Source organism: Bufo gargarizans, chromosome 6 (genome assembly GCF_014858855.1).
Source record: "Bufo gargarizans isolate SCDJY-AF-19 chromosome 6, ASM1485885v1, whole genome shotgun sequence".
NCBI classification, from domain to species: Eukaryota; Metazoa; Chordata; class Amphibia; order Anura; family Bufonidae; genus Bufo; species Bufo gargarizans.
In genome coordinates, this window is record NC_058085.1 from 42,349,698 (window position 1) to 42,366,613 (window position 16,916).

At 43.7% G+C, this 16,916-nt stretch overlaps 1 protein-coding gene across 1 annotated transcript in view; it reads left to right on the forward strand.

Moving 5' to 3' along the window:
- Positions 1–435: 435 nt before the first annotated feature.
- STX8 (syntaxin 8) overlaps positions 436–16,916 on the forward strand; it is a 236,878-nt gene continuing 220,397 nt past the window's right edge. Inside the window, exons 1-2 of the mRNA XM_044299901.1 lie at positions 436–495; positions 4,842–4,941. Coding sequence (XP_044155836.1) covers positions 485–495; positions 4,842–4,941 — 111 coding nt within the window. The 5' untranslated portion in view covers positions 436–484. The remainder of the gene's footprint in view (positions 496–4,841; positions 4,942–16,916) is intronic.

A 16,916-nucleotide genomic window follows, 5' to 3' on the forward strand; every position in this document is an offset into this window, starting at 1 on the left:
TGTGCGGTATATAGAGACGCCTGCCTCTGTTCAGACTGCCCTGGCTGTGCGGTATATAGAGACGCCTGCCTCTGTTCAGACTGCCCTGGCTGTGCGGTATATAGAGACGCCTGCCTCTGTTCAGACTGCCCTGGCTGTGCGGTATATAGAGACGCCTGCCTCTGTTCAGACTGCCCTGGCTGTGCGGTATATAGAGACGCCTGCCTCTGTTCAGACTGCCCTGGCTGTGCGGTATATAGAGACGCCTGCCTCTGTTCAGACTGCCCTGGCTGTGCGGTATATAGAGCCGCCTGCCTCTGTTCAGACTGCCCTGGCTGTGCGGTATATAGAGACGCCTGCCTCTGTTCAGACTGCCCTGGCTGTGCGGTATATAGAGCCGCGTCCTCACAGACCAGGAGCGATCCGCGCTCACTATTCTGACCCGCAGGAGGACCCGTCTGCCACGTGATACAAACAGGAAGTGTCGCTCTTCCCTGCAGCAGCTATGGATCCTTGGTGGGTGCAGCAGTATCATCCCGGAGCCTTGTCTGTACATGTCATGTATTCTGCCTGATGCACTACAAGTCCCAGCAATGCGTGCTGCTGGTGATATCTATGTATCGTCACCTCATTCTCCTGTACCCCGGTGTCATTGTTCTCTGGCCATACACTGGGGATTGGGGGGGACCATTTTCTTGGGACTTTGGTGTGACTGATGGTAACAGATCTGCATCTCATCAGTGAAGGACAAGTCCACAGATCTATCTATCTATATATCTATCTATCAATCATGTCTGTCTGTCTGTCTTATATCTCTATCTATCTATCATGTCTGTCTGTCTTATATCTCTATCTATCATGTCTGTCTGTCTGTCTGTCTTATATCTCTATCTATCTATCATGTCTGTCTGTCTTATATCTCTATCTATCATGTCTGTCTGCCTTATATATCTATCTATCTATCTATCTATCTATCTATCTATCTATCATGTCTGTCTGTCTTATATCTCTATCTATCTATCATGTCTGTCTGTCTTATATCTCTATCTATCATGTCTGTCTGTCTGTCTGTCTTATATCTCTATCTATCTATCTATCATGTCTGTCTGTCTTATATCTCTATCTATCATGTCTGTCTGTCTTATATCTCTATCTATCATGTCTGTCTGTCTTATATCTCCTATCTATCATGTCTGTCTGTCTTATATCTCTATCTATCTATCATGTCTGTCTGTCTGTCTTATATCTCTATCTATCTATCATGTCTGTCCTGTCTTATATCTCTATCTATCTATCATGTCTGTCTGTCTTATATCTCTATCTATCTATCATGTCTGTCTGTCTTATATCTCTATCTATCTATCTATCATGTCTGTCTGTCTGTCTTATATCTCTATCTATCATGTCTGTCTGTCTGTCTGTCTTATATCTCTATCTATCTATCATGTCTGTCTGTCTTATATCTCTATCTATCTATCATGTCTGTCTGTCTGTCTTATATCTCTATCTATCTATCATGTCTGTCTGTCTGTCTTATATCTCTATCTATCTATCATTTCTGTCTGTCTGTCTTATATCTCTATCTATCTATCATGTCTGTCTGTCTGTCTTATATCTCTATCTATCTATCATGTCTGTCTGTCTTATATCTCTATCTATCTATCATGTCTGTCTGTCTGTCTTATATCTCTATCTATCTATCTATCTATCTATCTATCTATCTATCTATCTATCTATCATGTCTGTCTGTCTGTCTTATATCTCTATCTATCTATCATGTCTGTCTGTCTGTCTGTCTTATATCTCTATCTATCTATCATGTCTGTCTGTCTTATATCTCTATCTATCTATCATGTCTGTCTGTCTTATATCTCTATCTATCTATCATGTCTGTCTGTCTGTCTTATATCTCTATCTATCTATCATGTCTGTCTGTCTGTCTTATATCTCTATCTATCTATCTATCATGTCTGTCTGTCTGTCTTATATCTCTATCTATCTATCATGTCTGTCTGTCTGTCTTATATCTCTATCTATCATGTCTGTCTGTCTGTCTTATATCTCTATCTATCTATCATGTCTGTCTGTCTGTCTTATATCTCTATCTATCATGTCTGTCTGTCTGTCTTATATCTCTATCTATCTATCATGTCTGTCTGTCTGTCTTATATCTCTATCTATCATGTCTGTCTGTCTTATATCTCTATCTATCTATCTATCTATCATGTCTGTCTGTCTGTCTTATATCTCTATCTATCTATCATGTCTGTCTGTCTGTCTGTCTTATATCTCTATCTATCTATCATGTCTGTCTGTCTTATATCTCTATCTATCTATCATGTCTGTCTGTCTGTCTTATATCTCTATCTATCTATCATGTCTGTCTGTCTGTCTTATATCTCTATCTATCTATCTATCATGTCTGTCTGTCTTATATCTCTATCTATCTATCATGTCTGTCTGTCTGTCTTATATCTCTATCTATCTATCATGTCTGTCTGTCTTATATCTCTATCTATCTATCATGTCTGTCTGTCTTATATCTCTATCTATCTATCATGTCTGTCTGTCTGTCTTATATCTCTATCTATCATGTCTGTCTGTCTGTCTTATATCTCTATCTATCTATCATGTCTGTCTGTCTTATATCTCTATCTATCTATCATGTCTGTCTGTCTGTCTTATATCTCTATCTATCTATCATGTCTGTCTGTCTTATATCTCTATCTATCTATCATGTCTGTCTGTCTGTCTGTCTGTCTTATATCTCTATCTATCTATCTATCTATCATGTCTGTCTTATATCTCTATCTATCTATCATGTCTGTCTGTCTGTCTGTCTTATATCTCTATCTATCTATCTATCTATCTATCTATCTGTCTGTCTGTCTCATGTCTCTATCTATCTATCTATCTATCTATCTGTTACCAGAAGACCCCATCAAAAATCCCAACTCTATGGCCAACTTAATGGGGTCGTCCCATAACAACCACCTATCTGCTGCCCACAGGATAGGGGATGTGTCTTATGTTCAACCTCTGGGGCCCCCGCCAGTCATGAGAACGGGGCCCGTGTTCCTTTGAATGGTGCTGCTATCTGCGGCCGTCCCTAGAGCGGTATGCAGCAGTGGACACACACGCATATCAGCGGCTTCATTCAAATGGGGGAACACTGCTGGGGCCCCGGCCGATCACAAGAACGGGGTCCCAGCAGTTCCCCCTCCCCCCAATCAGGCAGTTATCCTTTGGGTGGCAGATAAGTTATGTAATGGGGTGACTTGTATAATGGAATCATCTGCAGCGTTCCAACAGGCTCTAAGCTTCAGCGCCTCCTCGTTTTCAAAATCTCTGCTTGCTGTAAGTGGGAAGCGGCACAAACCCTCTGTTCCTCACAGATGAAGATTTGTTACAGTTCTGCCCATTGTAGACTGTTCTCTGTGAGCAGCTTGATGCAATTCACCTTCGCTGATACATTGTAACAAACTCCGCTCCACAGAGAGATTTGTGCCACTGATGTGTTTAGCTCATTGTTACAAACCCTCAGCTGTGAGATGGTTTGGCTTCACCTTTACCCGTTAGAAGAAAATAATGTTGCCGTTCGCTGATCGCAAGCATAGGTTTCGAAAAATGGCGACTGTTCTGTACTAAAAGTATATTAGAAACCTGCTACAGTGTTCCCTTATACAGTCATTAAAGGGATTGTCCCAGCATTTAAAGGGGTTTTCCCAGAGAAGAAACTGATGACCTATCCGCAGGATGTCAGACCCCCGCCGATCACCTGTTTGAGAAGGCATCGGCGCTCCTGTAAGCACGGTGACATCACGTTCATCGGTCACATGACCTAGGAGCAGCTAAGTCCCAGTGAATAGACCTGAGCTGCAATACCAAGCATGGCCACTATACAGTGTATGGCGCTGTCCCAGAGAATAGTTATCAGTTACAAAGTCTTGGAAAACCCCTTTAAACAGACACCTTTATCCACAGTGTCCGCTCCGAGAACAGGGTCCTGTGCCCCCCCTATGTGCACGGAGCGGCGGACGAACACGCATGCTGCTTTTCCGTTCATCTCTAGCTGATCTCTGTACTCGGCTGCTCTCTGGCAGTCGCATAGAGATGAATGGAGCACACACACATCGCTGCGTTGGTTGGTGGTCCCAGCAGTCGGACCCCCACTGATCAGATACTTATCCCCTGGCTTGGGACTACCCCTTTAAGCTTATTTTATATGGATCTGGACAGTCCCTTTAATAGCGTGTTGCTGTGTGCTATCTTGTCCTTTTTCCACTGCTCTTATTCACTATTTATTGTGTACACATGGCGGCAGGGCTCCGACGCACACGCGTGTTTTCCACAATTTGTCATGGCGTATGCAGGTTATTATAAATCAGGTCATGCCCCTGATGTGCCGCCCAATCGTATAACCTGAACACTAAGGGGTGAGCTCCGGTCACCCCAATATCCGACGCTGTTTGTGCAGAGACGCAGCAGCTCTTCAGAGTGAAGACCATGTCCCCCACTAGACTGGAGCAGCGGTTGAGCATACGCACTTCCCATAGAGATATATGGAGCGGCAACGCGTATGATTGATGCCACTACAGTAAAGCAGGGCACGTGGGACCCCCATGGGAGACCCCTTCCCCCCCGATCAAACACTTATCTTCTATCTTGTTGGGTCAGTGATGAATTGTCGTCCTTGGACAAACCCTTTAGGCCACAGGCACACGCTGCATCCGGTAGATAGGGGGCTCCGTTTTTTCAGCAGGTGCTGGTCCATATATTGGGGGTACTGTGCCTTTAACTGGTGAAGGCTCGGGGTATGTGAATTTATTAAACGACTGATGAAGATTATATTTTCGTTGCAGGTTGTCCATGTATGAGTCCACCTATCAACTCGCACGAGAGATTACGGAGAAAGTCCATAGGCGGAATGTCTACCTACTTAATAAAGAGAACCCAATTAAGGTAAAAAAAAAAAAAAGAAAGTTTAAAGGGGAACTCCAGTGAACTTCCTGTGTCTGAAACCAGTGCTGTTCCTTCTGCCTGAAGGAATTAGCATGGGATGTTGCCTAGCAACACACCGTCCATGCAGCGGGTGATGTGCTGTTGTCACGGAGAGTTCCCCTTCATGTCCCTGGTATAGGACCAATGGCTTCCTCTCTACAGTGGAGCTCTAACCCCCTCAATGCTATGGCAAGACCCCACGTTATGAGGCCGCCTTTGGAAAACCCCTCACCACTCCTGCATCAACACTTCCCGGGTCCCCACTGGTCTCTTCTTCATGGCAGTTAAAGGGTTAGTCCCATCTTGGACATTTGGGGGCATATCACCAGGCACCTATCCTTAGAACGGACACCGCAAAGTGAGGGAGCACTGCGCATGCCCAGCCTCCCTCCATTGGCTTCTATGGAGCAGCCAAAAACAGCCGAGCGCCAGGCTCGGCTATTTTCGGGAGACCCACAGAAATGAATGGCAAGTGCAGCTGCTGCTCCTATCACTTTTATGAGGCTTGCGAAAATAGCCGAGCCTTCGCGGTGCACCCTCCGTCACTTTGCGGAGAGGTGCAGATCCCAGAGGTAGGCCCCGCACCTATAAGACATTGGGGACATATCCTAGTGATGTCCAAGATAGACAACCCCTTTAAGGTGTTATTCTGGTTACTAGATAGAGGATAACTGTTAGATGTACGCAGGGGTCCAACTACTGGGGTGCCCACCATTCGCAAGAACGTGGTTGAGCCTGCGCGATATCACTGAAATCACACTGTGCACCGTAATCCGCTCTCTCCGCCAGCCCAATAGAGATAAATGGAATGGCGGTGCACATGCTTGACTGCGACCCCCTATTCCTGTGATTGGTGGGGGACCCCACTGACTAAGTTATATCCCCTATCCAGTGGGATAGAGAGAGCTTATTACTGAAATGCCCCCTTAAAGAGGACCTATCGCCTCCCCTGTTTTAGTAACCACTTGCATTTCCCATTCATATAACTCTATGTTGTTTTGTTCCTCAGGTATTCCGACTAAAAATGTTTTTTTTTTTTTTTTTTATTAATTTACAACATTTGGGGGGGGGGGGGTCTCTGCACAATCTGACACTGATGGCCCTTATTGGACAGTATCAGACTGTGCAACGACACCCCCAAACTGTAACACTTAGGCCTCTTTCACACGGGCGTCATATTTTTGGCCCGGATAAGAGGCGGGTGCGTTGCTGGAAAATGCGCGATTTTTCTGCGCAAGTGCAAAACATTGTAATGCGTTTTGCACTCGGGTGAGAAAAATCGCGCATGTTTGGTACCCAAACATTGGATATTGATGTTCTGGGCTTGGGATTGATGTTCTGAAGATTTTATTATTTTCTCTTATAACATGGCGCTGGAGGGGTTAAAAAAAAGTTAACTCGCCTTCTCCTCTTGATCGCGTAGTTCCCGGTCTCTTCTTTACTTCTTTAATGATGAGCTGTGGGCTAAAGGACCTGTGGTGACGTCAGATCACATGCTCCAATCACATGGTCCATCACCATGGTGATGGAGCATGTGATCTGACATCACCACAGGTCCTTTAGCCCACAGCTCATCATTAAAGAAGAGACCGGGAACTACGCGATCAAGAGGAGAAGGTGAGTTAACTTTTTTTTATTTTGTTTTAACCCCTCCAGCGCCATTTTACTATGCATTCTGTATTCAGAATGCTATTATTTTCCCTTATAACCATGTTATAAGGGAAAATAATACAGTGAATAGACTGTCACCTAGCAACCATGCGTGAAAATCGCACCGCATCCGCACTTGCTTGCGGATGCTTGCGATTTTCACACACCCCATTAACTTCTATGGGGCCTGCGTCGCGTGAAAATCGCACAATATAGAGCATGCTGCGATTTTCACTCAACGCACAAGTGATGTGTGAAAATCACCGCTCGTGTGCACAGCCCCATAGAAATGAATGGGTCCGGATTCAGTGCGGGTGCAATGCGTTCACCTCACGCATCGCATCCGCACAGAATACTCGCCCGTGTGAAAGGGGCCTTAGTTTCAAATTCATTAATAAAACTTCTAGTAAGAATAACTGAGGAACGGAACAACATGGAGTTATATGACGATGCTGCAGAGTTGTTATTGTGTGGGGAATGCAATGATTTACGGAGGCATGTCACTGTCCTCTTCAGGTTCTGTTTGTTTTCTTTTTTCTAATCTGTCATGAGACACGCGATCATTAGCACTAATTACGGTCATTATCTCCGTGTTGTTGCTCTGTAAACTGCCTGAAATTACATTTTACGATAGCGACGGGCAGGAGGTAAGATGAATTTGTGATTTGGTTTGTTTGGTACATTTTTAGCCCCATCATGATGAGCTGATTAAGTTCTATATAGCGGTCACAGCTCCGTTTTCTGTTACAGAGCTCCAAACCCTCTGCCTAGGTATAGAATGAAATGAGGACTTGTTGTCTGCTTGCAGCCCCCACTAGGGGGAGCTCACGGCATGCTTTCTGTACACTGCGCTCAGCAATATGCAGTAAGCACATAAGCTCCCCCTAGTGGCGGCTGCAGGTGATCAGAATCTTAACAAGAGCGGCGTCTGCTTTGGTGGACCTGACGTCTGCACAGGTTTCACCCTCTGGATATAAGAAAGAACAATTCTGTTCACCGCAAGCAGAGATCTTAACAATAATGATCAGGCTGTAGTTGGATAAAATCTGCACTATTTTGCTGTCAGTAAATGGGAATTACTCCAGTGGGTTGAGTACTTGTACTGGCTTAATACTTGGGTTGTTACAGTTCTATCTAGTCTAGACTGTAGGTGTGATGCATGTTACCTGCACTGATACATTGTAACAAAAATCAGGACAAGGTTTGGGCTGCTGAGGTATTTAGATAGATACATTGATAGATAGATACATTGTAACAAACCATCAGACGTAAGAAGTATTAGGTCTGTGCAGGTTTCCAGCCTCAGGATGTAAGCAAGATTGCTTCTATTCACTGACAACAAGCATAAATTGCAGTTTTTCTATATGGAGCATATGAGTGTACATACAGAGCATATGAGTGTACATACAGAACTCCCCTGGGTTGTCATAGTCCTAAAGGGGTTTAAAAAATGTTACTATTGATGGCCTATACTTGGAACAGACTGTCAATATCTAATCAGAGGGGGTCCGACTCCCTGCACCCCAGCCAATCAGCTCTTTAGAAGTAGCTTTGGTGCTAGAACTACACAGCGCCATCCATTGTATAGTGGATGGATCTGGTTACTACAGCTCCCATTCACTTCAATACCCAACTTCCTGCTGCAGAGTTACTGCAGAACAGCTGATCGGTGCGGGGTGTCGGACGCCCAACAATCCTGAGGATAGGCCGTCAATAGTGAGCTCCTGGACAACCCCTTTAAATGATATATATCGCCATTTTTTTTTTATTGTCTCAGTGCATCTATAATGAAAATGAAGCAATTGTTGAAATAGAGCGTAATAAAATGTTTCTATTGTTCTACAGCTTCAGTGCTGACCTATGCGTCTCCATGGTAACAGACAACGAACAAACCCTGTGTAGTCGGATCCTGCAGTCATACATTCTGTCCCCCACTTCTTCCTAACATATGTCTTCAGGAAGGTGAGGAGAGACTGTAGAAAGTAGAACTACTGGACATGATCCGACTACACAAGGCTTATTTGTTGTCTGTTACCATGGCGACACGTAGTCTGCATAGGAGCTATAGGGACAATAATTAGTCTTTAATGAAGCCCTTTTGTAAAGCTGCTTCTTTCTTTATTTTAGATGCACTGAGGCAATTAAGAAAGCATGGAAAATCAATGGTGGCGCTATTTTTATTTTTTAAGAATGACCCCCATTGTCTGTTTTCTTCATTCCCCCCCCCCCACCCCCCTTCTATAATCAGTTATAAAAGAAACGCACATCTATTATTACTGCTGTTACCTTTGTATGGGAAACGGCACACGGTCCCGGAGACCTGTTACTTAACCCTTTCAGCCCCAGGCCATTTTTTATTTTTCACTTCATCTGTAGTTTTTATTGATACCATTTTGGAGTGTGTTAGACTTTTTGATCACTTTTATTCAATTCTTTTGGAATATAAAGACACCGGGCGCCATAATAACCTCACCGACCTGTATATTATATATATAAAGACACCGGGCGCCATAATAACCTCCCCGACCTGTGTATTATATATAGAAAGACACCGGGTGCCATAATAACCTCACCGACCTGTGTATTATATATATAAAGACACCGGGCGCCATAATAACCTCACCGACCTGTATATTATATATAGAAAGACACCGGGTGCCATAATAACCTCACCGACCTGTATATTATATATAGAAAGACACCGGGCGCCATAATAACCTCCCCGACCTGTATATTATATATATAAAGACACCGGGCGCCATAATAACCTCCCCGACCTGTGTATTATATATAGAAAGACACCGGGTGCCATAATAACCTCACCGACCTGTATATTATATATAGAAAGACACCGGGTGCCATAATAACCTCACCGACCTGTATATTATATATAGAAAGACACCGGGCGCCATAATAACCTCACCGACCTGTATATTATATATATAAAGACACCGGGCGCCATAATAACCTCCCCGACCTGTGTATTATATATAGAAAGACACCGGGTGCCATAATAACCTCACCGACCTGTATATTATATATAGAAAGACACCGGGTGCCATAATAACCTCACCGACCTGTATATTATATATAGAAAGACACCGGGCGCCATAATAACCTCACCGACCTGTATATTATATATATAAAGACACCGGGCGCCATAATAACCTCACCGACCTGTATATTATATATAGAAAGACACCGGGCGCCATAATAACCTCCCCGACCTGTGTATTATATATAGAAAGACACCGGGTGCCATAATAACCTCACCGACCTGTATAGTATATATAGAAAGACACCGGGTGCCATAATAACCTCCCCGACCTGTATATTATATATAGAAAGACACCGGGTGCCATAATAACCTCCCCGACCTGTGTATTATATATAGAAAGACACCGGGCGTCATAATAACCTCCCCGACCTGTGTATTATATATAGAAAGACACCGGGCGCCATAATAACCTCCCCGACCTGTATATTATATATAGAAAGACACCGGGCGCCATAATAACCTCCCCGACCTGTATATTATATATAGAAAGACACCGGGCGCCATAATAACCTCCCCGACCTGTGTATTATATATAGAAAGACACCGGGCGCCATAATAACCTCCCCGACCTGTGTATTATATATAGAAAGACACCGGGCGCCATAATAACCTCCCCGACCTGTGTATTATATATAGAAAGACACCGGGTGCCATAATAACCTCACTGATCTGTATATTACATATAGAAAGACACCGGGTGCCATAATAACCTCCCCGACCTGTGCATTATATATAGAAAGACACCGGGCGCCATAATAACCTCACCGACCTGTGTATTATATATAGAAAGACACCGGGCGCCATAATAACCTCCCCGACCTGTATATTATATATAGAAAGACACCGGGCGCCATAATAACCTCCCCGACCTGTATATTATATATAGAAAGACACCGGGCGCCATAATAACCTCCCCGACCTGTGTATTATATATAGAAAGACACCGGGCGCCATAATAACCTCCCCGACCTGTGTATTATATATAGAAAGACACCGGGCGCCATAATAACCTCCCCGACCTGTGTATTATATATAGAAAGACACCGGGTGCCATAATAACCTCACTGATCTGTATATTACATATAGAAAGACACCGGGTGCCATAATAACCTCCCCGACCTGTGTATTATATATATATAGAAAGACACCGGGCGCCATAATAACCTCCCCGACCTGTATATTATATATAGAAAGACACCGGGTGCCATAATAACCTCCCCGACCTGTATATTATATATAGAAAGACACCGGGCGCCATAATAACCTCACCGACCTGTATATTATATATAGAAAGACACCGGGTGCCATAATAACCTCACCGACCTGTATATTATATATAGAAAGACACCGGGCGCCATAATAACCTCACCGACCTGTATATTATATATAGAAAGACACCGGGTGCCATAATAACCTCACTGACCTGTATATTATATATAGAAAGACACTGGGTGCCATAATAACCTCACGACCTGTATATTATATATAGAAAGACACCGGGCGCCATAATAACCTCACCGACCTGTATATTATATATAGAAAGACACCGGGTGCCATAATAACCTCACCGACCTGTATAGTGTATATATAGAAAGACACCGGGCGCCATAATAACCTCCCCGACCTGTATATTATATATAGAAAGACACCGGGTGCCATAATAACCTCCCCGACCTGTATATTATATATAGAAAGACACCGGGTGCCATAATAACCTCCCCGACCTGTATATTATATAGAAAGACACCGGGCGCCATAATGACCTCACCGACCTGTATATTATATATAGAAAGACACCGGGCGCCATAATGACCTCCCCGACCTGTATATTATATATAGAAAGACACCGGGTGCCATAATAACCTCACCGACCTGTATATTATATATAGAAAGACACCGGGTGCCATAATAACCTCCCCGACCTGTATATTATATATAGAAAGACACCGGGTGCCATAATAACCTCCCCGACCTGTATATTATATATAGAAAGACACCGGGCGCCATAATAACCTCCCCGACCTGTATATTATATATAGAAAGACACCGGGTGCCATAATAACCTCCCCGACCTGTATATTATATATAGAAAGACACCGGGCGTCATAATAACCTCCCCGACCTGTATATTATATATAGAAAGACACCGGGTGCCATAATAACCTCACCGACCTGTATATTATATATAGAAAGACACCGGGTGCCATAATAACCTCACCGACCTGTATATTATATATATAAAGACACCGGGCGCCATAATAACCTCACCGACCTGTGTATTATATATATAAAGACACTGGGCGCCATAATAACCTCCCCGACCTGTGTATTATATATAGAAAGACACCGGGCGCCATAATAACCTCACCGACCTGTGTATTATATATATAAAGACACTGGGCGCCATAATAACCTCCCCGACCTGTATATTATATATAGAAAGACACCGGGTGCCATAATAACCTCCCCGACCTGTATATTATATATAGAAAGACACCGGGCGACAAAATAACCTCCCCGACCTGTATATTATATATAGAAAGACACCGGGTGCCATAATAACCTCACCGACCTGTATATTATATATAGAAAGACACCGGGTGCCATAATAACCTCACCGACCTGTATATTATATATATATAAAGACACCGGGTGCCATAATAACCTCACCGACCTGTGTATTATATATATAAAGACACTGGGCGCCATAATAACCTCCCCGACCTGTGTATTATATATAGAAAGACACCGGGCGCCATAATAACCTCACCGACCTGTGTATTATATATATAAAGACACTGGGCGCCATAATAACCTCCCCGACCTGTATATTATATATAGAAAGACACCGGGTGCCATAATAACCTCCCCGACCTGTATATTATATATAGAAAGACACCGGGTGCCATAATAACCTCCCCGACCTGTATATTATATATAGAAAGACACCGGGTGCCATAATAACCTCACCGACCTGTATATTATATATAGAAAGACACCGGGTGCCATAATAACCTCACCGACCTGTATAGTGTATATATAGAAAGACATTGGGCGCCATAATAACCTCCCCGACCTGTATATTATATATAGAAAGACACCGGGTGCCATAATAACCTCCCCGACCTGTATAGTGTATATATAGAAAGACACCGGGCGCCATAATAACCTCCCCGACCTGTATATTATATATAGAAAGACACCGGGTGCCATAATAACCTCCCGACCTGTATATTATATATAGAAAGACACCGGGCGTCATAATAACCTCCCCGACCTGTATATTATATATAGAAAGACACCGGTGCCATAATAACCTCACCGACCTGTATATTATATATAGAAAGACACCGGGCGCCATAATAACCTCCCCGACCTGTATATTATATATAGAAAGACACCGGGTGCCATAATAACCTCACCGACCTGTATATTATATATAGAAAGACACCGGGCGTCATAATAACCTCCCCGACCTGTATATTATATATAGAAAGACACCGGTGCCATAATAACCTCACCGACCTGTATATTATATATATAAAGACACCGGGTGCCATAATAACCTCACTGACCTGTATATTATATATAGAAAGACACCGGGTGCCATAATAACCTCACCGACCTGTATAGTGTATATATAGAAAGACACCGGGCGCCATAATAACCTCCCCGACCTGTATATTATATATAGAAAGACACCGGGTGCCATAATAACCTCACCGACCTGTATAGTGTATATATAGAAAGACACCGGGCGCCATAATAACCTCCCCGACCTGTGCATTATATATAGAAAGACACCGGGTGCCATAATAACCTCCCCGACCTGTATATTATATATAGAAAGACACCGGGTGCCATAATAACCTCCCCGACCTGTATATTATATATAGAAAGACACCGGGTGCCATAATAACCTCCCCGACCTGTATATTATATATAGAAAGACACCGGGTGCCATAATAACCTCCCCGACCTGTATATTATATATAGAAAGACACCGGGCGGCTATAACGTAACTACATGCTCAGTTGTGCAGCATTAGACCTTTCTATCTGTGTGCGGTATTTTTTTGTCAGTGAGTGTGTATAACGTATGGCCAGCCATTTTCCTTGCACAGGTAAGTACATAATTGGTGTTTCCGTATCCCTGTTATGACAGGAAGTGTTGTCATGAGGACGTCTGACCGCTGTTCTCTCTGGATGAGCGGCTTGACTTTGCTGACAGGCGCACAGCTCCTATCTGCTTGTACTGTAAACAGCTGTCCTTTGAGAGGCGCCGGCCTGTGTGTTTGTGTTGACAACAATGGCGGCTGACCCCGCCGCCGCAGATCACCGCGTTACTCTGAGTGGAAATTCTAGAGGGGAAACTGATGGTTTTATTGCAAGTTTGTTTTTCAGCTGAAAATTTTCCACAGCTTTCAAGGTACAGGGTAATGCCTGCCAGACACTACTGGTTCCCCCACACCACACTATTGATGTACATGACGGGATTAGATATACAGCTCTGCAGACAGTATCACACAGGATAGGATCAGATACACAGCTCTGCAGACAGTATCATACAGGAAAGGATTAGATACACAGCTCAGCAGACAGTATCACACAGGATAGGATCAGATACACAGCTCTGCAGACAGTATCATACAGGAAAGGATTAGATACACAGCTCAGCAACAGTATCACACATGATAGGATTAGATACACAGCTCAGCAGACAGTATCACACATGATAGGATTAGATACACAGCTCAGCAGACAGTACTCACACAGGAAGGATCAGATACCAGCTCAGCAGACAGGACCACACATGATAGGATTGGATACACAGCTCAGCAGACAGTATCACACATGATAGGATTAGATACAGTAGCTCAGCAGACAGTATCACACATTATAGATTTAGATACACAGCTCCGCAGACAGTATCACACATGATAGGATGCAGATACACAGCTCAGCAGACAGTATCCACATGGTAGGATTAGATACACAGCTCAGCAGACGTATCACACATGATAGGATTAGATACACAGCTCAGCAGACAGTATCACACAGGATAGGATCAGATACACAGCTCTGCAGACAGTATCACACATGGTAGTGATCGAGATACACAGCTCAGCAACAGTATCACACATGATAGGATAGATACACAGCTCAGCAGACAGTATCACACAGTATAGGGATCAGATACACAGCTCATCAGACAGTATCACACATTATAGGATAGATACACAGCTCAGCAGACAGTATCACACATGATAGATCAGATCACAGCTCAGCAGACAGTATCAACACATGGTAGGATTAGATACACAGCTCAGCAGACAGTCTTCACACATGATAGGATTCAGATACACAGCTCAGGCAGACAGTATCACACAGGATAGGATTAGATACACAGCTCAGCAGACAGTATCACACAGGATAGGATTAGATACACAGCTCAGCAGACAGTATCACACAGATAAGGATTAGATACACAGCTCAGCAGACAGTATCACACAGGATAGGATTAGATACACAGCTCAGCAGACAGTATCACACAGGATAGGATTAGATACACAGCTCAGCAGACAGTATCACACAGGATAGGATTAGATACACAGCTCAGCAGACAGTATCACACAGGATAGGATTAGATACACAGCTCAGCAGACAGTATCACACAGGATAGGATTAGATACACAGCTCAGCAGACAGTATCACACAGGATAGATACACAGCTCAGCAGACAGTATCACACAGGATAGGATTAGATACACAGCTCAGCAGACAGTATCACACAGGATAGGATTAGATACACAGCTCAGCAGACAGTATCACACAGGATAGGATTAGATACACAGCTCAGCAGACAGTATCACACAGGATAGGATTAGATACACAGCTCAGCAGACAGTATCACACATGGTAGGATTAGATACACAGCTCAGCAGACAGTATCACACATGATAGGATTAGATACACAGCTCAGCAGACAGTATCACACATGATAGGATTAGATACACAGCTCAGCAGACAGTATCACACATGGTAGGATTAGATACATAGCTCAGCAGACAGTATCACACATGGTAGGATCAGATACACAGCTCAGCAGACAGTATCACACATTGATAGGATTCAGATACACAGCTCAGCAGACAGTATCACACATGATAGGATCAGATACACAGCTCAGCAGACAGTATCACACATGGTAGGATCAGATACACAGCTCAGCAGACAGTATCACACATGGTAGGATTAGATACACAGCTCAGCAGACAGTATCACACATGATAGGATCAGATACACAGCTCAGCAGACAGTATCACACATGGTAGGATTAGATACATAGCTCAGCAGACAGTATCACACATGATAGGATTAGATATACCCCGCTCAGCAGACAGTATCACACCTGGTAGGATAGATACAGCAGCTCAGCAGACAGTATCACACATGATAGGATTAGATACAAGCTCAGCAGACAGTATCACACATGATAGGATTAGATACAACCAATCTCAGCCATACACACAGCTCAGCAGACAGTATCACACATGGTAGGATTAGATACACAGCTCAGCAGACAGTATCACACATGATAGGATTAGATACACAGCTCAGCAGACAGTATCACACATGATAGGATCAGATACACAGCTCAGCAGACAGTATCACACATGGATAGGATTCAGATACACAGCTCAGCAGACAGTATCACACCATGGTAGGATCAGATACACAGCTCAGCAGACAGTATCACACATGATAGGATTAGATACACAGCTCAGCAGACAGTATCACCACATGATAGGATTAGATACACAGCTCAGCAGACAGTATCACACATGGTAGGATAGATACACAGCTCAGCAGACAGTATCACACATGGTAGGATTAGATACACAGCTCAGCAGACAGTATCACACATGATAGGATTCAGATACACAGCTCAGCAGACAGTATCACACATGATAGATCAGATACCAGCCTCAGCAGACAGTATCACACATGGTAGGATTCAGATACACCAGCTCAGCAGACAGTATCACACATGGTAGGATCAGATACAAGCTCAGCAGACAGTATCACACATGATAGGATTAGATACACAGCTCAGCAGACAGTATCACACATGGATAAGCTCAGCAGACAGTATCACACATGATAGGATAGATACACAGCTCAGCAGACAGTATCACACATGGTAGGATTAGATACACAGCTCAGCA